At 44.0% G+C, this 27,756-nt stretch overlaps 1 protein-coding gene across 4 annotated transcripts in view; it reads right to left on the bottom strand.

Annotated features, from left to right (window-relative positions):
• IL17RD (interleukin 17 receptor D) overlaps nt 1–27,756 on the bottom strand; it is a 155,563-nt gene that overhangs the window by 41,693 nt on the left and 86,114 nt on the right. For 2 of the 4 annotated variants that reach the window (XM_074344622.1, XM_074344623.1), the window contains 12 exons: nt 25,459–25,516; nt 21,148–21,273; nt 17,876–17,994; nt 17,248–17,368; nt 15,232–15,276; nt 14,995–15,146; nt 13,843–13,908; nt 12,816–12,870; nt 12,202–12,312; nt 11,212–11,396; nt 7,945–8,890; nt 6,877–7,021 (listed from right to left, as the gene is read on the bottom strand). In XM_074344622.1, coding sequence (XP_074200723.1) covers nt 6,909–7,021; nt 7,945–8,890; nt 11,212–11,396; nt 12,202–12,312; nt 12,816–12,870; nt 13,843–13,908; nt 14,995–15,146; nt 15,232–15,276; nt 17,248–17,368; nt 17,876–17,994; nt 21,148–21,273; nt 25,459–25,516 — 2,097 coding nt within the window. In that variant the 3' untranslated portion in view covers nt 6,877–6,908. Of the gene's footprint in view, nt 1–629; nt 7,022–7,944; nt 8,891–11,211; nt 11,397–12,201; nt 12,313–12,815; nt 12,871–13,842; nt 13,909–14,994; nt 15,147–15,231; nt 15,277–17,247; nt 17,369–17,875; nt 17,995–21,147; nt 21,274–25,458; nt 25,517–27,756 lie in introns of those variants that run through there. The other 2 variants (XR_012499970.1, XM_074344621.1) reach the window with 2 other exon arrangements.

The raw sequence follows: 27,756 nt of genomic DNA, 5'->3' as shown, positions 1-27,756 counted from the left end.
ACCAACTCACCAGAACATACAACTCAAGATTCTTTCTTCTCCCTTTAAATTATGTCGAGGGGCAGTGTTGCCCACTGGTTAGGAGTGAGGATGATTCAATGAGACATATGAATCCCAGGGCTGCCGACTTGTCTGCGCCTTTGGCAAAGCTACCCAATTTCTGGGCCTCAGAATCTCAAAAATGAGACCCTGAAGTTGATGGGCATCATGAATTTAACTCAGAGAACATGGGGCACACAGGTGAGAGGAAGTCTCTGGGAAGAATGAACAGGCAATTCTTTTTCTTTTTGAATGATAGGAGGTTTGTGGCTCCCAAATTTCAGTGGCTCTTTTCAAATTTCTGCAAAGAAAGTCCATTTGTTCTGAGAGTCCAATTTCTCCTTGAGGTATGTATCTCTGTCCTTGCTCCTCACGCCATGCAGGCAACAGGTGTCTGCCCGTTGGAGGGCGAGGTAAACGGTCAAGGGTAGCAGGGTCCTCTTCTCTAAAGTACAAGACATACTGGCCACCCTGGTCTCCTCACCCTAGATCATCTCTCTCCTTTCCAGAGGTAGAGGCCACAGAAAACTGTGCTAGGAACCCCAGCTATTCAGGAAACAGGAAACATGATCTAGAATAATGAGCCACCACAATCTTAAAACATTTTATTTGATGCAAAAATTATAGGGTACAAAAAACATTTTGCAAATGTCAGCTGTGGTCTATTGTCATCTATTTACAGAATTATGTACAAATCAAGTAAGACATTAAATGTTCAATGTAAAAATATAGCACACTACTACAGTCTGTCGGTCAGTGCTCACTATTCCACCAAACCTCACAAAAGACAAACTTTACAAAGATGAAACAAAGACAATGGCAATAACCACTGTGTTCCACAGGCTTTCCCCCTAGAACGTAGTATCAGGGAGCTTCTGCAGTGGAGGGAAAAAAACTAACAGTGAAAATAGAAGTCATCTACTCTCTAAATGAATATATTTGGTTTTTACAAAAGTTTTTGCTCTCTCTGGACTCACTACATTTTTTTTTCCTTGAGTCAGGAAAAAAACGTTTGTTAAAAATAACAAGATGATTACACATTAGTGCAATCCAATGGTAAATTTTTTGTCTAATGAATGGAGCAGCCAACTTAGTCTACATCACATACAAACAGAAGATTGCATCTTTGAATCTTCTCAACTGAAATTTTCTTTCTTTGATAAAAACACCAGATATGCAATCGTAACAGTTTGCTTTTCTCAGATTTCTGATTATGTAAACTACCATGTTTGGTCAATTCAGAGCCCTGGCTGCAACCGTTCAGAACATGGAAAAGTTTCTTGAGGAGTCTGTGGTCCCAGCTGAATTTGGGAGAGGAACCAAAGAGCAGGAGGGAAGACAAATGGCCAAAATTCCCAAGGTCCTTACTCGACCTCTTAGCAAATTAGCTCCTACCAACTGCTGTCTATCTCACCTGTGGTTAAAGTGAAGTCTGTAATTTTAATAGTACTGTGAGTCATGAATTAAAGGTGGTGTCAAGAGATATACAAAAATATAATCCAAAACTGGGAGGGAGGGGTAGTTGCCACTCAGAAGGTAAGAGCTGGTCTTGAAGAGTATCCTGAAGCAGCTCGGGAATGACATTTAACACATCAGGAATAAGCACCAAGTGTCTGACCATAAGAGGAAAACAAAACTCCATATATGATAGAGGACTATTGCCAAGGGGGAAAAAATATGTGGCAATCAACCCTCAAAATGAATACAGGCGATTTACCATTTTTTAAAAGTGCCTTTATATTTTTAAGTAGTAAGAGACACCAGGTACCTAAGAATTTCTCTGTTAATCCCCATCCTGAGCTTGGCCTTCACAAGGCACCAATGTGAATAAGGCACCATATTCTATTTAAGCAACTAAACTGAGTGTGAAACTGAGAAACTGAAGAGCAGTGAAAATTATTAAGCCCTTGGAAAACAAGAGCTGTGTAGAATGAGTAGGGGTGGGATTATTTATCACTGAAATAAAAACACCAGGGGGATGACTTCACTGTGGTTTTCAAATACACGGAAGGTGAGCAGCTGTTCTTTTTCCACTACATGCTGAACAAGAGAAGGCGGGTTTGAATTTCTATAAGGAAGATGTACAAAGAAATATCTGATCAGCAGGGTAAGTTACAGAATCTCCTTTGCTAAAAATCCAGAATCCCATCCACAGCCACATGTCTGAAATAATTCATGCACAGCCCTGTCTGACACCAGCAGGGGAGGAGGGGTATTATGCCAGATAATCCAAACTTTCTCCCATCCCCAAAACTCTGAAATCGGAATCAAAGCTATTGGCTTACAGTCAGACTTTCTTTTGTTTATTCTCTCACCCTAAGCCTGAAAAGGAAGTGATATAGCAAGGATGACCCAACACCTGTGAGGACCCTTGACTGATATCTCAGTATCAGGAAAAGCTTTTCTCCGTATACAGTTTCACACCTCCAAAACAGAGTCCATTCACACATCATTTAAAGCAGAAGACAAAGCAAATGGCCTGGCTCTAGCAGACACTCAGGATTCCTTGCTCTGCTCCCCACAATGCCTGCTTTCCTTATTAAGTCCTGGCCTAAGCTCAGAATTACACATCATCTAAAAAAGTGATTAAGGCAAGAGCTAAAACTATAAATAAGGTCCTTCAGTTTATGGAGTTTAAATGAAATTGTTCCATGTGTCGTATTTTTTAAATTGGGAGAACATAAATCTGGTTTTGAAATTAACAACTGGTTTGCCTTTTTCTTAAGACATCATTAAGTGTGAAGAAGCAATCAAAACATTTCAAATACATTCAGTCATATCAAATTTCTTTAGGGGAGCAATGGGTAAAAGAAACAATCTAGCTCCTTGGTACATTTAGCAAGAGCATTTTCTGGTGGCACCAGACATCTGTAATTACCATGGAAGATGCCTTTCTTTTTAAATCTTATAAAGCAGAGGTGGCAGCTTGTGGACCAAATCCGGTCTACCTATGTGTTGTTCCATTGGGCCTGAATTCACCGTAAAAATTTTTTATCATTTAGTTGCCAATACCAAAAAAAAAAAAAAAAAAAATCAGAATTTTCATATAAAAATCCAGATTCTCAGCTTCTCTTGAAAAATGGAAAAATAAGGAAACACTCCATGGTCACAACTGGCTGGAGAGCTGCCCTCTATAAGTGGGACAGGAGGGTTTCAGCTTGCTGTAGTCCCCAGCATGCCTTACTGTCTCGCTAACACTAACAAGGCATGTCACTGCCATTTATCATCAAACCTTATTTATCATTACACTTGACCCCCTTTGGAGGCCCCTAAAGGCACAGCATTTGTTAAACAAGAGCAGGACTTTTCACAAATTATATAAAATAGGAAAGATGAATAAATTTCTCATTGGCATTGCCCACCTCTCCCCAATAAAGACACAATGAGTAATTCCTCTCTCCTTAAGAGAGCCAAATTAGTGTTGAGGTGGTTAGGGACTGCAGGGCTTTCTCTCTTTTGGAAGGAAACTCTTTTTTTCCTCCAGGAATAACATAGCTGTTTTCTTCCTTTGTTTCTTTTAAAAGAAAAGATACTCAACTCTGAAAAATGGAAAAGTTCTGAAAATCACATAATCCTACATTTCTGGGGGGACAGTTTTCCTGTTTATTTGTGCTTAAATCAGGGAACCTGAGACTAGAGGTTTTTTGCTTTTTTTTTTTTTTTAATGACACTTGTGGCTATAAAGTAGCAAGACTATAAATAAATTCTGACAAACATATATAAACTTAAATCACTACACACTGATTCCAATGATGTTACCATTGCTTAGAACATTTTTTTTAAACTTCTGATCTGGGACTGTCTCTGGTTATTATTAATGTATCAACCAAAAACTCTGTCTCTTGACTTTATGCCCCATTTTTGGCTTAAAATACTACTACTTGGCTGGGTCACCCACCTAAGTACCTGAGCCTGAATCTGAATGACTTCTGATTCTTTCTGGAGATCACTGTACCTCAAAGGCCCAGGACTCAGCCCTCTAAAGGACTCCTGCCTCCAGTGCAGGGCCCATCCAGGTGGTCCCTGTTGCTTGTAGCTGACCTGGAGGAGAACACATCTCTACCCGGACTTTCACCTCTCTGGTCACTCTCCTGGCAAAGCTGACTGTGTCAGATACTAAGTCCTTTCTGTAGGGCACTGTTAAGTTAAGATAGACAACTAGCTCCCTACCTTTCAACTACCTGCAGGCTTCTTGGTTACCTGGAACCCTGAACCTACCCCTGGTCTTCTGTCCAGAGGATATCATCTAACTTGGCCACACATAGCCTTGAACCCTCAGGATGAAAGCCTTTCACTGACATCATCCCTATATTCTAATTCTTGCTTCCCCAATGTCTAAAAGGCTGTGATTTGGCAGAACCTTTATCTGAATTCTGTCTTATCATTTCCACTGTCCAGGACAATGTGAGAGTCAAAAAACGCAGCTCTGCTTAAAACAGATGTTTTGCCTTAATCTGTGAGGCAACTATCCCCATTCCCAGCATGAGATTGAGGGGGAGGGGGGTGAGGGCAGAAAGTGAAAAAAAAAAAAGTGTAACTAAGGCAGAACCAGAAAGTCGTTGGTCTTCTCAGCTTTTTCAGAGCTGGGTATTCACGATGTCATTTCATTACTTGGTACAATAGTTTGATTTCATTGAATATCATCATCATTAGTATTTCAAAATAAATACCCAAAGCATCACCTGATTTTTGGACTAGCACAATTTTTCCCATCCATTTTCATAATAAATGAATTTATTTAGCAAGCTCTCCATCCTCCACTCACGGAGCCCAGGTGACGCTTCCTCCCCAGTCCTCCATGCTGTCCCTGGGGCCACTTTCTCCGAGATGCCTCCTTTCACACGCAAAACTGAATATCTATCTGAAAGCAGCTCCTAATAGTTCCTTCAGGGCATGCTCCATTTCTTGGCTTCAGTAAGAAATCACTTTGAAAATGTTTCAAAGTGAATTTTCAGACATTAATAAAACTGACCAATCTCCTTCCCAGAACGCACACCGACGATGGAATGAGAGGACAGTCACATATGGGCAGGAGCTCTGCACTCATTTCAGATTCCACAGTGACAACATGAAACATCGCTTCTCCAACAAGATGCCTGGCTTTATGGGGGAGACAGTTCTGCAGCCCACTTGTCTCTCCCTCAGAGCAGCTGCAGGAAACTCGATGCCAGAGAACAGACTAGCACGTTCTTCTCCCAAGAAGCTGCCAGCTGCCTTTACAGAGCAGGGAGTGTGGCATGTGCATCAAAGGTACACACAAACCTCCTTTCCAGTAGGGATGCAAACCTTCCCTTCCCCACTTACCGAGAATGAGCTTGGAAGGAAAAGTCCTGCCCCACCCCACTTCCCACCCTAGGATGTTTCTCAGTGTTCCCCCTTAATATTGGTCCTACTTGCTGAAGGAATGAAAACCATGGTCTCTGGTATGGGTGCTGAGAAAATAAGATGCCAAAATCCAATTGTATTCATTTGAAAGTTGGCAAAAAAAAAAAAAAAACCAAAAAACACTCACTCCCCCTCAAGGTCATGGGGAGGAGAAGAGAACAATTTTTTTTCCACTGGAAACAAATTCTGAAGAAGAGTCATTCAAAAAAACAGAACATTTACTTTTCCTTTTTAAAGCAAATTCTTTCCTTTTAAGCTCTAAATACCTATTTTTGGTAGAAATGAACACAAGAGACAAATCTTTAATTGGGTAAGTACAACAAAAACAAAGTGAAACCTGATTCACAGGCTGGGTTGTCAGGGGAGTACTTTAAGATTCAAGAATTTAATGACTTCAGGTCCCGTGCTTCTTTAGACGATACTCAAAGAGCACATTCATCTTTGTAACAATCCCCTCCTTTTCACCTTCTTAAAAAGAGGTTTGTCATTAGTCAAAACCAGTCAGCAGATTAAATGGCTACCACCTCCACATACTGCCGTTTTTCAGTGGATTCTTATCCCTAATATTATGGACACAGCTTTAGACGAGAGGCCAACCAAAGCACAAATCACAACTTCCAGTAATACAGCCCAGCTGGGTATTAGCCTCTTAAAAATAAACTTCTAGGCACCAACATCTGAGATACAGCACAATAAATGGAACCCAGGGAAACCTGGCAGGCAGATCTGGCCCCTGCATGATGCCTATTCAGACCAAGAGGTGGCCCTGGGTGCTGAGCTCCAGCACACTGACCAACCCATCTAAGAAAAAATGGGCTAGATGGTCAGCCTGGTCCTGCATACCCCCACCTCAGCCAGCCATGCCACCCATTAATATATAAAGACTCATTTTATGAAAGGTGATTGTATATTCAGTCACCTTCTTGACCTTTAACTCAGCTTTTTTTTTTTAACACCCATGGCATCATAAATGGTATCACAAATTCCACACCAAAAATGGAAAGGAACATCACCTGTAACACTATGGGTTCCATAGAGACTGGCACTTGATTTCTGAGGCTGTAGTGGCATCAAAAGTGCTTTTTCCACAAAGCATTTCAAATCAAAGTAGCCAACAGTGAATAGGCAAAGTTTGTGCAGATAAATTAAGTCTGAATGATCAGTGCGGGTATTTTCCTGTTTCTCTTTACATGTTTCCTCCCCACCTCCCAGAATTGGCTCTAATCCAAAGTCTGACCTAACATGGCAAGTTGCTGTCAGACATTATGGACATGCCTTTCAGAGCTCCATATGGTTTCAGAAAACTAGAGACTCTGCCAATATATCTGATAGAGTAGAGGAAAGGAGAGCAAGTACTGGCCAGATTTCACTCTGAATATTCTTAGAGATCTCAGCTCCAAGTGGGCCACATACCCAGAGAGATGAGCTGGGGAACCAGCGAGAGGCGGCAGCTAAAGTGGCAATGCTTAGACTCTTCCATTTTGTTACAAAGGGGCAACAGCGTGGAGTTCACCAGTGTAGCTGCAGCAACCAGGTTCTGCTTTGCATGCCCCAGAGGCAAGGAGCTTGGAAGGAAGGGCAGGAGGGTCCTCCTCACCTATGAAAAGAAAAGAGGGCAGAGCCATACATTATTGTACTTCATTGGGCTGGGCGCTCAGAACATAGCTGAACCTGGGTTTGAATTATGTGCTTTATACAAGTAAGGCAGACATCCTAACCAGCGCAAGACTGGGCATGCTCATCCTGCTAACAGGTTCCAGTTCCCTTAGTTGAGGGTCCAGGGTTGGCATACATGACTCCAACTACTCACAGGCACAGTAACAGCAGCTCCAGAGGGCATCCTGCGGGGGGTCCCTAGGGGAATGGGGCCCCCTATAAAGCTCTCCCACTTGGGAGCCTGTGCTGACCTAGGATGAAGAGAATACTGCACCTATGAACCCCAGGTTCAATTACATATAGCTTTAAAGACACTGGGAAAGTGGGGGGTGAACACTACAAATCCCAACAAAAATACAGGTACACAGACCTTCATCCAACACACTTGGGACCCAATGTGTTTTGCTATTCAGATGTTTCTGGAGTTTAGAAAGGTGATAAAATGCACGGACTGGGAGGAGGGTGTAGCTCAGTGGCAGAGTGCACGCTTAGCATGCATGAGGTCCTGGTTTCAATCCCCAGTGTCACCATTTAAAAAATAAATAAATAAACCTAATTACCTCCCCCCCAAACAAATTTAAAAAAAAAAAAAAGCATGCACTGTCTATTATATAACATGGGACGGGGCAGCTCTCCATAATTTATCATCAGTATTTCTGCAGCACACACACGTGAACATTCCCATTACCTGGGATCAATCAAGACTATCAATAATGGCATCGTTACTTCCCGTCAGATTTCACTGACACGCAAATCTTCACTAAAATTTGCAAAAAGCTTTCCCGGATTTCGGAATCATGGACCAAAGCCTTGGCCTGCATCAAGAACCCGACCCACCGGCCCTCCGGGCTCCCCGAGCCTTACCCAGGCCCGAGGAGGACGATACGCTCTCCGTCAGCGAAGACGTCTCCGTTTGGTCCGTGGACAGCCCCTCCATGAGAGGCAGGGACAGCTCTGACGAGGGCACGGACGAGTCGTAGATGCCCGAGTCCCTCGGCATGTCTGAGGGGCCGGCAGCTTTCACTGTGTGCAGCAGGGGCCGCAGGACAGAGGTGGCGCCCGCTACGGGCCCGGCCTCGGCGTCTTCGTCAGAGCCCAACTGCGGGCCCTCCGAGCGCGGGTCGGCTGGCGCCCCGGGGACGGCAACCTCGGCCTTGAGGCAGAAGTCGCTCTCGGGTCCGGGCTTGCACAGGACGTCATTTAAAACCAGGCCTGAGTCAAACTTCTCCAGGACTGGCTCCCGGTAGCGGAGCGGAGGAGGATGGAAGGGAACAAACTGCTTCTCAAACCAGTCAGGCTCCTCGTCGATAAACTGGTGCATATTGCAAATGGCGACGTACAGCGAGCGGCCTGATTTGCTCCGGAAGTAGTTCCTCCTGCTGACGCGGCCCGGGTGGGGGGGCCCCACCCCCGCCTCCTGGAGGCTGCGGTCCTGGGAGTGCAGGTGGGAGCAGAGCTGGGGAAGGTTGTCCATGAGTTTGTACTTGGTGCTCAGGTCTAGGACGCCAGGAACGTCTCCCTCGTAGGAATAATCAAAATAGACGGCGATGAACTTGCTGAGTGCCGCGGATGAGCTCTGCTTGGCCTGGCGGAGCTTCTCGGCAATGACAGACACTGCCACCAGGAAGAGCTCCCCTTTCCCCGAGTCTCGGCCACCTCCTTTGTGCTTGTAGTTCTTCTTGTCTACGAAGTATTTCATGCCTTTGGAACACACCACGATGATGAACTGGGACTCGTGGATCTTCTGGATGACCCATTCTCTCTGCCCTCCTCTGCAGAGGCTGAAGTCTTCCCACAGGTCCAAAGCCACCTGGAAAGAGGACACGGAACCTCACTCACCTATACAGCTTTGAGAGTCGAATGACAAGAATGGGAATGTTATAAGAACGGTACATCATCTGTCCTCAAATCATTATTAGCACTGCTACGTGCAGGCTCCAGGTTGCCCAGCTCTGAGGAACAGCTAACATCTCACGGGTGATGGTCACACACCAGCCCTCTGCATCATGCCCTCATTTTAGCATGAGGTGGGATCATTACCACTCCCATACTACAAGTGAAGAAACAGAAACACAGAGTGTCTGGCAACCTGCCTAAGTTACATATCACATGTGAGGCTTTCAGCAGACTTATAAGAGTGTGATAGTGAGCATGGAAAACAGAGGCACTGGGGGTTGGTCTGTCTGATAGTGGGGAGGAGCAGATCCTGGAAAGAGAACTGAAAGGTGATGACAGAAGGGCTTGGGTGAGGAATCCCAAAATGGGAAATGGGGTTCAGGTCTGGATGCCAAAGCCGCCCAATCCACAAGGCTGGCTGACTCAACTCAGAGAGTGTGACTGACAAAGAGGACCTCCCCAGCCACTCTCACAGCCCTGGGGTCAGCCATGCTATTTACCAGGAGATCAGTGCCTGGAGAGGAGTGATGAGCTGCAGTAACACGGCCATTCTGGTTCACTCACTTGGACATGACCAGCACCTCTCACCATGACTTCTCAGCAGTCTACAGGGTCACATCTCTATAAGGCCTTTAACCTGTAGGGGATGTCTCATAGGGAGTTGGGGGTGGGGCACTGACAAAGGAAAGAAAACAAGGCATGCATGGCCCCCTCCGAGGGCTTCCCCTTTCTAGACCATCTTCATCTGATTCTGCTGAAAACATCTCTTGGCAGTTCCATCAGCCTCTTTCCTTCTGTAGTTCAGAAATTAACTCCCAATACCTATGCTAGAAGGTGACAGCCACAGTCTCTTCTGGGGAAGGGGGTTCTGAAATGACTATCTTCCTCTTTTGCTCTAAGGTGTTATCAAAGGGAAGAAAGCCCCCAACATCCACCCACTTGCTGAAGATAATCCTGAATTGTCTTACATTTTCCTTAATTTTCCCTAATATTATACATTTTAAAAGCTAACTGGGAATATACACCAAGCACTTAAAAAATGTTCCTACCTGACCCAGCAATTCCATTTCCAAGTATCTGTCTTTGAAAAATTAACAGAAATGAGGCAAAATTGAACTCCTGAGATGTTTAACAGTTTGAAAGAACTTAATTATGGTGAATCACTAATATGGATCTAGTGTCTATTTAAAATGGCTGTTTACATAAAATATTGTAAAATGTTATTGAGTGAGAGACAGAAAAAAGTAATTCCAGTCCACTCAAATGCAAAACTATAAGTATGACTTCATCTATGCAGAAAAGCGTGGAAATAATACAGCAATATTAACTGTGGTTCCTCTTTTCTCCAGGTTAAGATTACCATCCATTTAAAAATTTGTCATCCTTTTCTAGTTTCCAAATTTTCTATTACACTCATATTGGAAGGTATTTCGCCCCTGAGGCTAGTCACTTACAAAATAAAGCAAAAGTGCTTTCTATATCTGAATACAGTGTGTGCCACCCACTGGTCTACACCAGTTTTTCAGTCTGCAGGCTTATCTGTCAACCTCTACACCTTCACACACTGGGAATCCCAGCCAGCCTTGTAAATATGTTTTGTTGACACTAGGGGGCAGCCTCACCATGTGGAGAGAATCTGAAACCCACCAACCCATAGTCTGAAAGCACAACTTCCAATTGCATGATTATTGTACAACTCTTGCATTTGTAAGAATCAGTGTGCCTTCCATGACAGCTTCAAACTTCACTCTAAAATCAACACTATGACATAGAAAAGCTACACTTTAATAGCTTAATGGAAGAGAACAAGGCAAGAAACCAGAGCAGACCACTTGAGCATGTAACACATTATTGTTTTCCCTTATTGGCAGAGCTCCCCCACAAAATTGTCTAAACTCATTGCTTTACTTGCCATTCTCTCTTTGACCCTCCAATGCTCACCAGAATGCCTTAGGTGACCACCTCCCACCACCCCCATTGCAAGCTCTCAGGGCAGCTGCCATTCCCCATCCCCTCAACAGTCTTTTTAATGCTTATAAAACTTCCTGCCAGGTGAGTGCCACTCCAGACTTATGAACAGGAGTGTGTGGGGGTTAGAACTAAGTGTCAGCAGACATCCAGTGCTGGTGATGTAGGACAGACTGCAGGAAGAGTGCAAGGCTGACACTAGTTTGGAAGCCAGGCACTTGGCACGTGTCCCGCCCAGGATAAAAGAAGAGACTTTAGATTCCTCACCTCACAGCCACAGAAGTCCTGGAGGAAGTAGGCAAAACACTGGACAACGTTCATGTGATTCTGGCCATCTTTACTGGAATAGCAGAGAAAGACCTTGGGCCGTGGCCGGAGCCTCTCCCTGGGGAGCGCTGTGGTGTACGTGGAGGACTCAGAACTCTCTTCATCTAAATGTGAATATATATTTTCTAAATTGGAAAAGAAGATAAGGTTGGTGCCCACTAGCAAAGCTTTGTCCTGTTCCCTAAGACTTGGGACCCAATGCTCTCTCCACGTCCACCTAGAGCACTCCCAGCTCCCTAACTCCACCAGCCCCTTGGGTCACTTCTGGGACTGGAATAGCTGATTTGTCCAATGGAGCAAAAAAATAGCCAAAATTTGTTCTTCACCTGAAACTGACCTTGGGCAAGCCAAGAACACTGCAGGGACTCCTCTCCCCGCCCCCATCAGCAGAGAGCCCACAACCAGCTCTTGCAACCAAGTACACCTACTAGACCAATTAAGCATTAACAGAGCTGACCTTCTTTAAAACAAACTTTCATTGAGGTTTTTTTGTTTGTTAGTTTTTTTTTTTTTTTGGTACAACTTATAAAAGCAAAGTGCATAAATCTTAGGAATACACCTCAATAAATTTTTAAGTATACTGTGTAACTGCCAGATTAAGATGCAATATATTTTCAAGTTCCCCAGAAGTTTCCCTCCTCATGTCTGAATTTAAGTGCTGAAGCCCTACCTCTCCCCTTACTCATACCTTTAGACTTCCTTTATGCTCTTGCATTTATCTTTCTGAGTTTGAGAATAGAAGCATGCCTGTCCTTTTAGTGGCTCCTGAGGTTAAAAGTCATGTATTTTAATTCTGGGAACTACAGCAGCCAAGGAACTGACTACAAGAGCCATGTGGCTTCTCAGACGCCTGGAGGGAACAAGAGCTCCCAGTCTCCCTCTGTTGGCCCCAGTCCTGCCACCTTGGGGGGAACACGCCACACGAGATACCTTGTTGCTTCTTGCGGCACATGACGGTGAAGAGCGTTGCAAATGCTGATATGACGACCAGGGGCACAGTGATGGCAACAGCTCTGATGGGCCCGGCCCACGGGGAGTGTGCTGGGGAATTTCAAAGGAAAAAAGGGAAGGCTTTTAAACTTAAGCAGTATAACAGGTTCAAAGAAAAACAATTTTTTTCTTCTTTTTAAACAGAAGCCACATAACAGGTTCCAAGACTCCTTGACTACCTTTCTCTAGTACTGATTTGGTGATTATAAAAGGATTCATTTTTAAAAGGTTGCAGAATACAATTCAACAGTTAAGAGTCTGCTGAGACAGTAAATACCTCTGAGTGGAATTTGCCTAAGGAAACCTCCCCTCCCACCACTTTTCTTCTAAGGACAATTGACTATTTATTTAGTCCCAGCCACTCACACAACACACTGGCTTTGATCTTCCAGGCATCAACATTAAGGTGGAAGGAAAGTCAGATTTGATGGGACATCATTTAAAAGGGAGGAGGGCAAGTGTTTTCTTTTTGTAAACCATGAAGTACAGAAAGTATCAAATACCTTGGTCCACTGTAGTCCAGAGGCAACATTTTAAACAAACAAAATTCTTACCTGGTTTTAAGGCATAATGCATCACTTTTCTTGTTGTATTAGTGTCATCCACCAGCTGCAAAACAAAGGATGCTGTATTATTTTTTTTCAAGTGATAGCATCTCAACAGATTTCATTCATTTTTCCATCGGTGGGCAGTGGGGCAGGGAGAGGAGAGCTGCTGCCGCCTGTGATCATTTTCAAGCTGAGATCAGACACTGATAGTCAGATACATCATCTCTGCTTTACCAACTGAAAACTCTCAACTTCATCGCATTCCTTTCATGAATCAAAAGGTTGTTTATTCATTGATGAAGTCAGCTAGTGAGTTCCACATTCTTACAATTTTCAATTAAAATGGTACCCTACCACTGATTTTACTGGGCCTCCTTTAATGCTTTAAGAGGATGTGTTGGTTCAAAACCATCTACTGCTACTGAGTAATGCAAGAACAAGGTAATTCTACCAAAATGTTGAGACATATTGGTTGTCTTTGAATAGTGGGGCTATGGACAAATTTTTAATTTCCCTATTCTCCTTTTATTTCTATTTTTGTAGTATTTTTGATACTGAAAAAGCAATATAAGAAAAGAAAAATATATACCATGTATATGCTTTTTTAAAATGGCATTTAGAACTTACGTATAGTCATACAGAAGAATTTCAGAAACTTAGAGAAGAAATCTAGAGAAGTATAGAGATGTAATGAGCATAACTATTGCTTTGCTATTTTATCACTAAAAACTTTTTAAAGCTAAAAATTTTAATATGTATTTTTGTAGTGTGAAGGAATACTATATAGAAATTTTAAACCATGGTTATGTGGACTATATGGTTACATAAAAATATTTATTGGAATATTTATTGAAAAAAACTCAAAGATCAATTATATATAAACTTTTTAAGAAGCATGTTAAGGGCCATGTAACAATATAACTGAGCACACCCTCAATGGCTTGAAATTTTAGTGTTGTAAGCAGTTGGAGTTCTGTTTGAACTGGATTCAAGCTATAGAATTAATAATAGGGCTTTCTTGAGTGGTAAGTACCTCAATTATATAATCCCCCGGAGATACATTTTGAAGGAGGCAGCTTGTTGTCTCTGTATTTTGCTCCTGCAAAGAAACAACACTTTAAAACCGTCTTCTTAGATAAACGTGGTCAGGACCCCTCTTTTGCCACACAACTGAAGGAAATTTGCCACCAGTTTCAATCATGTTTTCAGAAGATGTCAATTAGATGTACACCAACTGTGCGTATCTGCCATGTTATCTGAACTCCACTTTGATAAAAGGCCCAGGAGAGCCTGGGACCTCTGTCGTATTCTATGCTCAGGTGGTGGCACCCTCAGCAGGAATTTTTGATTTGAAAACAAAGCAGCTAGTTAGAATATCTTTTGCTTTATAAAAAGATGGGGAAAGAAATTACCCTTCCATACTTGTGCATATTTTATTTGCCATAATTTTAACTTGAGCAGAAGGTCAGTGGCAGAGGTGAGAGTGAGCAGGAAAACAAAAGTCAACACACACAGGGGTGTGTCTAGAAGGGCACTGGCTTCTGCCACTATAACCAAAAATTGCTCTTGGTGCTGGCACAGGGTCATCTAGCAATCCTGGGAACTTCCACAGAACATTTCCCACTCCCTCTGACCACCTCTAGTTTAAAAACTTGGTTACTGAATCTCTCCTTAACCTTGGCCTTTGTGCAAAATCACTAGTCACTGAAATGCTAGTGGCTTGACTCCTAGATATGGTTGGGTTTTCTTTTTTTCACTTACTAGCTATGAGACCTCAGGCAGCAAGCCAGGTGACCTCCCTGAGCCTCAGGTTCCCCATCTTTAAAGTAAGGATAACAAGCCTCTGTTTCATAGAGCTGTAAGGATTCAATGACTGTAAAGCACAGTAACCAGCACACAGTGAGCACCTAATTCATACTTAAAATATACAAGAACAAACTAGACCTACTTCCTCATTTCAGTTCCTTGGTAATACTTGTACCCCTACACCACCACTGGGACAGCTGGGGTAAAGGTAACCAGGGAGTGAGGGATGACTCAAGATGGCCCTGAGATGTACCTAGAATATCTACCGACTGCTCAGAGTCCACAAAGCTTAATTTCACGTTGAACCAACCCAACTTCTAAGGGCCCAGGGGTTACTTTAAAACACAGAGTGTTCTTTTATGTACACCTAGTAGCTCACCTGTTTACAGGTTTTTCGCTTAAAGGTTCCTTCATGCTTGAGCTTATAATGAAGATAGAAGAAACGGAAGCCGAAGGTGTGGGGCGCGTGGTCGAAGGACACCTGCATGTCCGAACCGTGCTGGGTGATGTTGAGGTTTCGAGGCTTCCAGACTGGGAGGAGGAAGGACTGGAGTGAGCACTCCGAGGTTACCCGGACACCACTTGGGATTGGACAGACAAGAACAGCTATACTTACAGGGTTTACAGGCCAGGTTGTCCGGCTGCAACAGCAGGTCACAGGCTATTGAGAAAGACACATATTTTTAGTTTTAGGACAGTCCGACATTTCCTCGTCCAACAATTCAGTGCTATATAAATATATGATACTGGGTGCTGCTGGGAAGTAAGTAAAATGATTTGCAGTACAGCACAGTTGTAGCTTTCAAAAACTTGGATTTATGTATATATAAAAATGCTGTAATATAAAAATATTAATGCAATTCATTTCATGCCAAATAAATGGAAACAATGTAAAGTCACTGTGGTTTTAAAAGTTTGTCAAGCATTACACAGATTCAAGGCCATGGCCCAGGGCAGCAAGCCTGTGTTCATGCTGCTGCCCACGGAGGCTCTGTTTTGGCCACAGACAGAGAAAGTGCCAGCCCCGGTCCCACTGTGGAGTTCTCACAAGAGAACTTCAGAGTGATCCTGGTAACTGGTCTTGAGGTTATTTTAACCTTCGCTAGCACTCTTACTTAAAAATCTTTTGATGGAATCAAAAAATGACATCCAGGCATCTACCGAGAAGTAGCTCCAAAGCTGAAAACCAGGCAGCAAAGCCAGTAGCTTTGAACCAGGATTTAAATGTGGTAAAAACACAATGAGAGAGGCCAAACAGCTAGCCCTACATGCCAGGTGGCTAACCCAGGGAGAACCCTCTGCAAAATGTCCTTACAATGTCAATAAAATCAAAAGGCAGCCTTGAGGTCCCAGTGCACTGAAATGGTGATAAACGTATCTCCTGCCCCCACCTCACTCCCAGACTGACAATGATTCCAATGAGGAAAATTAATCTTAAAGTAGCCTAGTTTTGATTTAGGCAGGCTTTCCATAAACACATTCTTTGAGTCCTCTATCTTGTTGCTATGTGTAAGGCAACAAGAGATTGCCGTAAAACACACATGGTCTTTGCCTTATGGAATCTTACCTCAATTAAGAAAATGAAACCGATGTTATAAAATAACTTTGCTGCATTAAAAACAACTACAGCTTAAATGAAAAAGAAAAGAAGAAAGACAAAAAGAAAACAACCGGAGTAAGAATTCTGCAACGAGAAGCATGGACGTAGGCTGGACTTGAGAACAAAGACCTCACAAGAGGGATGGGGACAGCAACCAGACCACAGAGGAGGAGATATCAGACTGGACTGATGGCCAACCATTCATGCCGACAGAAAGACGGACCAAGAAGGCAAGGGGGAACCACTGCGTGTTCCAGGGTGCCTGAGCACCAAACGTGAAAGCAGCAATTCAGGCTGAGGAGAGAGCCCCATGCGGCGTGCAGAACACATGGAGAAGGAGAGCCAGATAGAGAAGGGAGCCCTGCCAGGATGGTTTGAGCATATGGGCTCGAGAGTCTGGCTCCTTGGGGTTCAAATCCCAGCTCCCAGCAGGCCCTTTAACCTCTCTCTGTGATCCACATCTGATAGGCGGGGGTGGTAAGAGTAAATTTCTCTGGTTGTTACGGAGGTAAACTGCGTTAATATTTAGGAAGTATTTAGAACAAAGCCCAGCACATAACTGATAAACAAACTTTCTAGAACAAGGTGACTTCAGGTATGCTACTTAATTTTTTTTAAATCTCATCCTGAAAATGACAGGCAATGGCTCAGAGGCCACCCTCCGAAGGACAGGTACATGATGGAATCATTTCATGCTTTTCACTTCACCTCAAAACCAGCTTTTACTTTTTATTCTCATTTTTTTAATCAAATGATTTTAATACATGACCATCTCACGGTACCTTCAAAAAAAAAAAAAAATCAAGCATCATGTCAACGCTAGAACAAGCCAGGAATGAGTGCTTCTGGTTAGATGAACACCACCTGGGCCGAATCTTAATTCTAAAAACTGCTTTTCTGGATGCTTTTCTCTTCACCATGCTCGTGTCATACTAGTATTCCATGTGCTCTTGAACACACCTCTGCTGAAAAGTCACTAAAAGCAGGAGAAATGTGTCCCCATGGGAAACAGGCAGGAAAGACCATACTCACTGCGGGTTCTGAAGAAGAAAGGGTGATAATTGCTTTCATTTTTAATGGAAGGAAAAGGGACAATCTTTACAAAGTAATCCGTTTCGAATTTCATATTCAGGAAAGGCTGAGATTCCATTCCCTAAAAGGAAAGAAAAACACACATGACATCACTGAGAAATCACCCCCCTCCAACATGCGAGAGCTCAGATCACCTCTCCACCTGCAGTCACCCAGACACAGTTCCAGAGCTGGGGGACATGTCCCAAAGGAAGGAGGAAGTCAGGTCTCTTTTCCAGACCAAGTTTAGGTTTGGACCCCTAAGTGAAAATTAAGATGGGCAATGCTGTCTGCTCTTTGGCAATGAAGCCGAGGCTCAAAGCTGGTGGGGAGGAGCCCACATCCACTCCTGAGGGCACAAAGCCACCTTCCAGGATGGCTGCTCTAGCGCGTAACCTGAGAGGTGTGCTTGTTTACCACCGGGAGGTGCTGGAGGGTTTCTGGGAGCGCGGAGCGTGGCACAGGCTCGCCCACCTTGGCGGGGCGGGGTGGACGCCACAGCCCCTCCTCCTCACAGCCTTTCAATAGACCATTCAGCCCCCAGAACAATGGTGTGTCTTCAGGAGCACATTCCCCGCGTGCGACTTACAGCTCTTTTGAAGCTACTGTTGAGCTGCTTCGGGTCCTTTAGAATCAGTTGTTGGCACTGTCTTCCCTCCGACTTCAGCTCCTCCAGTATTACCCGAAATCCTTTTAGGAATTCGATGCCTAAGCAAAGCAAAATGCTTTTATTAAAAGTGGACCTAATTACTTTCGAATGCATTTTCCTTCCTCCAAGATTACCGTCCTCTCCACCTATACAGCAGAGTTAAAGAGATTCTTACTCTGGCCCAAACATCTGAGTTTACAGAAGGGGAAAACACATACCCTGCGTTCCTCTTGTACAGGCCAGGTGATTTTCTCTTTCCTACCATTCCTAATTAATTCATCTCTAATCCAGCCAGCCATTTCACAAACACCTGTTGCCTCTAAGACATTCCAGTTTGAATATTTAGACTTAAGTCACAATTGATCATAAAAGTCTGCAGTGGGATATATAATTTCTAGGTCATTAAACAAGGTATGTTCAGCTGACGTCCCATTCCCAGGGACTCCCCTCTAACCATGTTTCCACTTTACGTTTTAGTCCTATATTTTGCTGGCATGTTTCACTAAGCAATGAAGAAAATTCCCAACAAAGTGTGTGTCTGCACCCAAGGGGTTCCAGGGCTTGAGATTAAATAGCTCAGGAGAATGCCTATGTGGTTTACAAAGCGGTTCTTGCTCTAATCACGCCTGAAAGGCAGACACCCAAGAGCTGCCCAGTGTGTGCTCTTCATACAGCCCTCGGAGGCCCCGAGACACCCACAGCGCTGCTGAAAGACTCCAGCCCACCCTCCTGCCACCAGAGCTTCCCCCGCTGCCCGTCCAACTAGATGCTTTCAAAAGGATTAAGTTCTGATGGCCACAAGAGCCAGTACCGGGGCTCCGTATCCCATGGAGACTGGAGTGGCCCAAATGCAGCTGGAGCTCCCCGAAGCTGGCCTCAATTGGCAAGATATCGATTTCGCATTCTTTTGGAACACTAGACAAGGAGACATTTTCAACCCTTCCCCTCCCAGGGCAAAAGTAATTACACAGGATGCAATTAACCAGGTGGGAAAATTATCCACGGCAAAGGCCAAGGAAATCTTTTTCTCTTTTGAATAGGTTCTCCAATCCTGTAATTATTTGACGAAGAGCACACATTTTATGGTGGGGAGGGCAAAGGAGCTACAATTAGAGCGTCACGATTCAGGAGGTTGGAGCACAGCGTGTGCAGGTACTGACCCTGCCATGTGGTATTTCAAGCACAAAGCTTCCTGCGAGGGTGAGAGCTGGCTGACCGACAGCCCCAGGTTCAGACGTGCTGACAAGATCCAAGGTTTCTGACCAGCAACTATTGAGGAACTTATCTTTTTGAGATCCCCCTCGTCACCAAAAAGGATTTTTAAACAAATCCTTACTGCTTATACTAAGGTTTAGTTCATGTACTGTCCCCAGAACTGTTTAACAAAAGCCAGGTGATTAATAATAAGACCATATATCTTGCAATTACATAAAAATTCATCAGCTAGGGTAGGGGTGGGTGGTCTAAAGAATCACTCTTTATCTTTAAAAGACTTGCCTGAAAAACCACTATACCAAGTCTGGGAGTGGAGGCAGAGGCAGCAAATGCAAATCTTACATCACAGCAACACCTTTACCACAGTACTATTAACACCTTGTAGTTATACAACGTTTACAGGTCTAGGGCAACTTCCCGTAAAGGAACTTACTTACTCCTCCCCATTACTTAACTCATTAAATCCTCCTAAAGACTGTAGGAGGAAGGTATTATTGTCCCCATTTTATAGATAAGGTGTACAGACACTAAATGACTTGCCCAGGGTCACACAGGGATTAAATGGCAGAGGTGAGATTCAAACCCAGAGTGTTCTTGACCCATATGCTTTTCTGTCTCCCAAGGGGTCTCCTTGACAAAACCTCATAGAAACTGATAGAACCTGTCCAGCCATCCCCACCCACACACCGTTACGCAGAAAAAGCACATCCTTCTGCCCTCACTGTTCCACACAGCAGTTTTTCTCACATCTCTTACTTTCATTCTAAAGAGGGAACCTGCAGTTTGTCAGGCCAACCCCTTAACCATGTAGCCTTACATTGGAATGATCACTTCCCTTTTACCCATAGAGGAGGTTTATATTTTTAAATGCTAAGATAATGTTATTTTTGGAAAACCCATTGGGTTCAGATCCAGCAGCATTCACATGGATAAGTGAGTCAGGCCCACAGGTCTGATCCATCCTCCCTGTCTCTGTACTCGCCTCTCCTGCAATCTGGTTCCTCTGAGATTTAGCTCATTCAGACTAAGAAAATCAGACTTTTATTTTTCCCTTAGCCAGATTTTTTTTTTAATTCTAAGACTGGGAGGCAATGTCAAGGGAGCAGACCTGACCGTTCTGAGGATGATAACAACAGCTGACCAGGTTCTGAGGATGATAACAACAGCAACTGTTTTTTAAGAGCTCTCTTTAGAAACTGTACCATGTGTGTGTCTCTAATTCTTATAACCAAGAGTCAGTTGTGCACTTTACAGATGGGGAAGCTAGGGCTCAGTCAGGTGTAAATGCTTCTTGTGGAAAGGTAGATTCTGGGTTCAAACCCAGGCCCATTTGAACACATGGCCCTCCCCTGTCCCACACTCAACCACCCCATCCTCCCTTGTGTGTCATCAATTCATTAAAAATGACAAGCAGATTCAGCCCTGACCTGAATCTGGCCAGATAATGTGGGTTTGCTTTTTTCTGTTTGTTTGAGTTTGGTTCTTTTCAGCCCACATAGTTTAAAAAAATTCAGTTAGTTGCCAACATTTAAAAATCACTGATTTCATGGTTTATCATGAAAACTGGGATTTTCCTGAAAACTCACAAAGCATGCCAATGCTTGGCCTGTACATCTCTGTGTGGCCACAGCGATCATGGATGCTGGATGCTAAAGCCATTACCTCCTTGGATGGGCCACCTGTTTTCCCCACTCCTGCTGAGACACAGAGGCCAAGACCTCAGTGCCATGTATCACTCACACAATACTATTTTTCAAATCCACATCTCTCTCAATAACAGCCAAGGGAACAAAAGTCAAGCCCTGGGGCACAGCATCAAACTGCACGCATGTGCAGCAGGGGCATGCAACCAGGTAGCAAGTATGTCTGTGCCCAAGCACACCTAAGCTACACTCATATCAAGACCTACCTGGCCCCTGGAGGCCGTCACACTTGGGACCCCCGCACTGGGTATCACTCACACAAGCACCACAGTGGACTCCATTGTGACCACTTACCAAGGGCCCCTGGGGACCAAAGAATGGTGACTGCCACTTGGTCATGGCAAGCATACTGACTGATGGTGATGTTCTGGGCATCGGCGACCACGTGCTTCCCCACTGGATTCAAGTAAGTGGTGCAGTCTAGAGAGGTGGAGGAATGAGGACAGTTAAACATTTATTCTTTGTTTCTTTCCAAGTTTATCTTCTCAAATTACACAGACCATGTCTGGAGGTGGCCAAACCCACTGTTTAAAGATGTGTGTCTCCAAGCCCAAAGATGACATTAAAGGCTGGCCGTTTGGAAACTGCGAGATGCTGCAGTGGGTCTATTTTACTACCACTACCCCCCACCCCTTGAATTACATTCCAGGACAGCGGGAGGAGGATCATGTAAGGCCTGGAGTTTGTGTGTGTATCAGGCATTAACTTTTTTGCTACTGTGACATTTTTACCTACATCAAAAATAATTTACATCAGTTTAAGCAGTTTTCAGCATTTGAGAGAGATCTGAAACAAAGCAATAACTAAGTAATCTGGGGTTGGTTCGTTTTCTGAAGAAACATAGAGAGCAAGGTGACTGGGGAAAAGGAACTAACATGAAGGTGTGAACTCACGGGGAGGGATTCACAGCCAAACTGTTAAAGAATCCAGTTAGGACCTGCCAAAGGGGCTGACTGACTTAGTGATAAGCAAAGCAACTTCAATGTTAACTAGCATGTCAAAGGTAAAACTTTCGTTCCCAAGAACTATGTCATCAAAGACACCCACAACACCCACCAAATCCAAACAGTCCCATGTTGCTTGAAAAACGAAAACCACTGATTCTTTGATTTTGCCTGAGTGCATTACTCATTGCAACCTGCCAATGCAGCCCCGGCCATGCCAGCAGCTGCGCCACCTGGTATTGCTAAGAACACTTTCAAAGTTGGCAAGATCCTAAAAAGCTGCCAGAAGCTTCCACTCAGAGCCAGGCAGGGACCTCAGAGGATGGTCCTTCCTTCCATTCCTGCAGGAAGAACCACCAGCCATCCCTACGGACCCAACTCCTCATTCCCACACCACTTTATCTCTATTTCTCTATTTCTCTTCAGCGATTTAACTTGAAAACCTTCTTTAAGTATCTGATGCAAAAGGTCTTCCATCAGATGTCCAAACCTCCTCATGATCCCTCTGAAGTCAGGATGTTTTTGAGGTGAAGCATTCAGAAGCATTTTCGAAGAAGCTTAACGAGTCTTCTGCATTCCCCTCGCTCCCCGGAAACTGTACCACACATTTCCCACTTTTATGACTAAAAATGTTCACTCAATATTTGAAAGTAACAAAAGAATGTAAGGAAAATGTAAAAGCCATCCACAACCTCCCACCACAAAGAAACAACTGCTAACCTCTAACGGACATCCCCGCAAGACTTTTAACCTGCACAAAATATGACCACTTTAAAAATTTCTTGTTAGAGTACAACACACGTGCACTAAAATGCACACCCTCCCCTTTGAAACTCCATCCTCCATGCTGCTTTGTGTCCTGCTTTTCTGCCTAACTACATTAGACGTACTCCCTTCTGTAAACCCCAGTTCAAAACTCCCCTGTTCAAAAACGGCACCTCTACATTATTACTTCTTTTGAAAAGATGTTAATAATTAATAAAACTGAATTCTACTTCTGATGAAAATTCACTCTCAAAGCATTCAACATGTGTCCTCTGGTCTCCGGAAGAGAATTTTTGAATTGGAAAAGGAAATTTTTTTAAACATCTGGTTTAACACCCAACCCTGAACAAAAGAGGAAACTGCAGCTAGAGAGATGGGCTGCGGGGCTCAGGATGCCACCACTGACCGGCCCGGGGTCAGACAGAAAGCCACCTCAGATGGCTCACGCAGGGCTCTTGCCGTTCTATTCCCAGCACAAAGCTTATGACTAAAATAAGTTCTGGATGAGACATATTCAGTCTGCAAAAACCCTGGCTGGGACCAGCTTCCCAATATAACAAAGACAAGGTCCCACCATACTTGTAAAGTTCAGATATTTTCATTTACTGCAGTCTACACTGAAAGAAACCTTTGACTTACACAGCTTTAGGAAAAGATGCACAGACAAGAGTAAATCATGGTTTTTTTCCCTTTGTTCATTCCTAATGCCCAAGTCAGCCCTCTCCGGGTTTGTAAATACAATTATGCAAATATAAAGTCTACGGATTAAGAAAATGTATTACAACCTACTCAGGCATTACCCCCCAGAGCCTGAAGAAAAAACAAGAAGTACAGCGTGAAAGGAGGCAGGAGGATCTGTGAAAGCCGGTTTTGACTTAAAGGCAAGACATTTTCTTTCTTTGTAACGTTAAATGGCAAAGGAGTAGGAAAATAAGATTTTTGTAGTTCCGTGCTTTTGGTGAAAACTTGGTAATTGGTTCTTAGCTATTTCAAACAAAACTAGTAACCAGTCAACTGAGCAATAACAGGAACTTCCTTGTGGGAGAAAGAAATTATCTTTTTCAATGGAAAACAATGACTAAGTTTTCTGCACAGTCTGGATCCAATTATTAGTAACTCTAATGTTTTGGATTCTGGTTACAAAAAAATTATGCCCAAATAACATTTGGCCAAAATGCAACCTAGCTTCAGATGTCTCAGGAGTCAAGTTGTGAATTAAATTCTAATTAAATGCTGAAGAATTAGAAAGAAAATAATGACCTAGAGACAGACATTGGCACGTGGGCCAAATATCTAGTCCCTTGAAGAAAACAATAAGGTACTTTTTAGTTTTACAGGTATAGATCCTCTTTCACAAAACCTCATATTAAATTAGAGATGCAAATACTTGTTTGCAGCTGACCGGAAAATTTTGAATTCTTGAATGTAATACAAGATCTACCAGGACCAAGAACATATATGAGAAGTTAACTTTCTAACATAAAGAAAGATCCCTTACACATGTCTTTACTTAGCTGAATTAAGTATCACAGATTTGCAAATCTTTCATTACCATCACAGCACTTCCCCAGAACACGCACACACCACGAACGTGAAATGGCAGAGCTTCCCACATAAGCCCTGGTCGGTTAACTTCAGGAACCCACGTCAGCAGCTGTGGGCATGAACTTGATGTACATATCTGTATCTTAAATTTGTGAGATTGTACACATGGCCTCAAAAACCCTGCTTTGACAGTGATTGTTCCAGAGGACTCAATGTGACCTACAGCCCTTACTCAGCCCTCTCCAAGAGATGAATCAACCGTCAGGAGTCACTAAATATGAATCAAGCTCCTTCTTGTCAATGTTTTTACTTATAAATTATGGCTCATAAAGCTAAAATGCTCATAATTCTATATAATTATCTTCTAGGCCATGAAAGCAAATCCTTAGAGGGGGTTCTATATGCTTAATCAGAAAAAAGCACCCCCACCTGCCCTTAGAAAAGAATTCAGCCAGAAAAAGTAACACTTCCTTGAGAGAAAGAGCCAAAAAGGTGCTTGGATGCCAACTCCAATTGGAATGACTTCTATCTAATATTAATAGATACCAATTAATGAGTGCACACTGAAGGCCAGCTCCTGAGTTGAGCAGTTATACACATTACCTCATTTAAGTCTCAAAACGACACTGAGGAAGACACTAATCTTTATTTTACAGGATGAGAAAACAGGCTTGGAGATGTGAAGTCACCTGTCATAGTTCACAGCCGATAGGTGGGGAATAGGCTTAGAACTCAGGCCTGAGTCAAAGGCAGCCAATGAAAGTCCCCCGTGCCAACCTGGGACACAGATTCACTTGGCCCACTCTGTGTTTGTGAAGAATTTTAAATAAAGGCTGATATTTTTTTAAATGTTCATACCAAAAATACAAATGTCCCACTCTCCTTGGAAATCACATCTGGTGTGCTCAGGGGCAATTTCTCAAGGGCACAAGGAGCTGGGATGGAGGAGCCAGGGCCCCTTTAAGAACAGACATACATGGCTATCCAGTTTGCCACAGTCCCCACCACTCCAAAGCATCTTGCACTTGGGAAGCTTCACTCATTTGTCCTCTGATGGGCCCTACACGCATCTGTGTTTGTTCTTAAGGATATGGCTATGTCCTGAGGAAATCAGGGGAGATCTCCACACACAGCTTCCCTGGACACTATGGGGGACACTTGACCAGTTCAAGCTCCAAAATATTTGAGTGGCTTAATTGAGACTGAGGTGCTTTAGCTCTGTTGACAAACCTGAGCAGGTTCAGAAAATTCCTCAACCCCAAGACCTGCAGTGTCCTTGATGAAGCCCAACTGTGTAGACTTCGGATCACTGAAAGGGCTCCATTCTTCAGCGGTCAAGCCATTTACTTACTGTCATATCTGAAGGTGATGTTGTGCAGCCCGCTGTTTCTGCTGGCCGGCCCCACTCCCTGTGGGAAAACAAGAGAACACAAGGAGGAGTGAAGCCAATTTGCTTTTCCAGCACAGATCCCCACGGAGTAGAAACGCACACATGATCCCGGGGTCATGCCAGTCTCTGAGCAACGTCCACACTCTTTGTGCCCCACTCCATCCCACCAAACTCCTTCCAGCCCAGGAGATTCCTAACTGCCAGGCCACAGGGATCATGAGCACTCACTTCCCCTAAAACAATAGGAGTAAGCTGTTCTGTGTTTGGGGGTTAAATAATAATTCATTAACAGTAAAACTGGGAGAGAGAGAGACCACGAGCTGCCAGCTGGAGCCCTTCCAGTTGGATCCGCTTGGAGCACTGATTGGTTATAAAATTCGCCTACCAGACACTCTCGTCCAAAAGCCCTATTAAGCCAAGACAGATAGGCAATTCCTCCAGTCTAAGGAAACAGGTTTTTCATTCCAAGACCAGGAATGAGTGTGGGAATAAGCTGTTACTTTTAATGAGAAAATTCTTCACTGCATCCATACCTATGCTTGGAACAGAGAGGGTGGGTCATAAAAGAAAAAGAAAAGACTTTAAAAGGTCTAACTCTAATTCTTAGAGATGTGGCTGTTAGCCATCTGCACTCTTAATAGCAGGGATAACAACTCCGCCAGACTTCCCACTTTAATTACAGCATCCACAGAGGGAGCCCCCGAATCCTCCTGTTGGCCCCACCTTTTCCTGACCCACCACTTATCCATCATGGGAAAGAGCAGCTAAAGATCTCCTGACTCTGGTTTAACAGTTTCTGTAACAATCTGCAAATGTGCCATTCAGCGTTAACTGCAGAATTCTCCCCCAAAATGTTAATTATGAAATGCTAATTGATGGGAAAATATTCTAACCACACAGCTAAAGTTTCCACCCAACAAGGGGGATGTGGGGGGAAACCATATGCTGGCAGTCTGGTATTTAATGGGCAATTGTTACACTGAGACACAACGTGCAGAACACTTCTGATGGAGCCCAAGGTCTCAGGCCACAAACCCAGCACATCCATATGCTACAGGCATGTTCATGCTGCTTATCCTGAAACCAGGCACACCCACTGAAACTGTATCCCTGAGCTCAGATAAACATGGGCCTTGGGAAAGTACAGCTGTGCAAAAACGGACAGACACACATCATTCGAATTAAAGTGAGGAATAAGCAGTAACAGAAGATCTAAATCCACATGGCGCACTAGCCCGTGACCTGCTGGGGCTCCCCTGCTTCCTGATTCACCTTCCTTCTCTAGTTTTCCTCTCCTTCCATCCTCCCTTCCACACATACATAAGATTCCAGACTTCCTCACCTGCACTGAAACACTTGGGAAGGTGTTGTTACCTTATTAAAACCTAAATGCCTCCACAACTCCTGAGGGATGACGAGGCCATGGTCTCTACAATTTCCAAGGCCGCAACTTCCTGTAAGATGCCCAGCTCCCCGATGGCCACAACCAGAATAACACGGCCAGTGGGAGGCCAGGAAGGAGATGACACAATCCCCCCACAACCCTTCAGTAATACCCGAGGCATCCTAGCACCCCCCCTTCTCTTCTCATACAAACCCCCAGGACATAGGTCCACTCACCATTTATGAGCCAGGTGTTACGCTAGGTGCAGTGGTGACCAAAACAGCCACTGCCCCTGCCCTCGGAAGTCAAGTACCTCATTCTTTCAAAGAACAGTACCTGGTGTGTAGGTCACATTGGGGCATACAGACAAATCTCAAACCATACCTTGGTCCTCCAAGGACTCTCAGTGTACATGGTACACAAGGTCTATGTAGTTAGGGTGACAGGGCCAGTCACCAACAAGCACACAGTGTATGAAATGCCACAGGCAGCACCTCAGTAAGGATGAACCAAGGGTAAGGACAACACACACTAGAAGCTTAAGAGAGAAGGGTAACTGGGCTAGAATGGAGAAGAGAGAGGTGCGTCAGGGGAGGGAAACAAAACTGCAGGCCAGGGGCCAAGCTAAGTACCTCCATCCTTCCATCCTCAAGCTGGGACCAATGGCAAACCCCATCCCTCCACTGGGTCTGAGTCTCCTCAATGAGCTCTATTAAAAGGCAATTTGCAGGACTTTCCTCTGAGAAGGGGGTCTGAGGAGGACCACACAAAGCTGTGCAGAGGAAGCACTTTTCAAAAAGGAAATGAATTCCATTTAGGAGCAGCTCTGAGGTGCACAGGACTCTGGTGCCAATCATCTTACCTGTAGGATTTTG

The sequence above is a fragment of the Camelus bactrianus genome, chromosome 17, assembly GCF_048773025.1.
Source record: "Camelus bactrianus isolate YW-2024 breed Bactrian camel chromosome 17, ASM4877302v1, whole genome shotgun sequence".
In the NCBI taxonomy this organism is placed as follows: domain Eukaryota; kingdom Metazoa; phylum Chordata; class Mammalia; order Artiodactyla; family Camelidae; genus Camelus; species Camelus bactrianus.
This window is presented reverse-complemented; position numbering and strand designations above follow the sequence as displayed.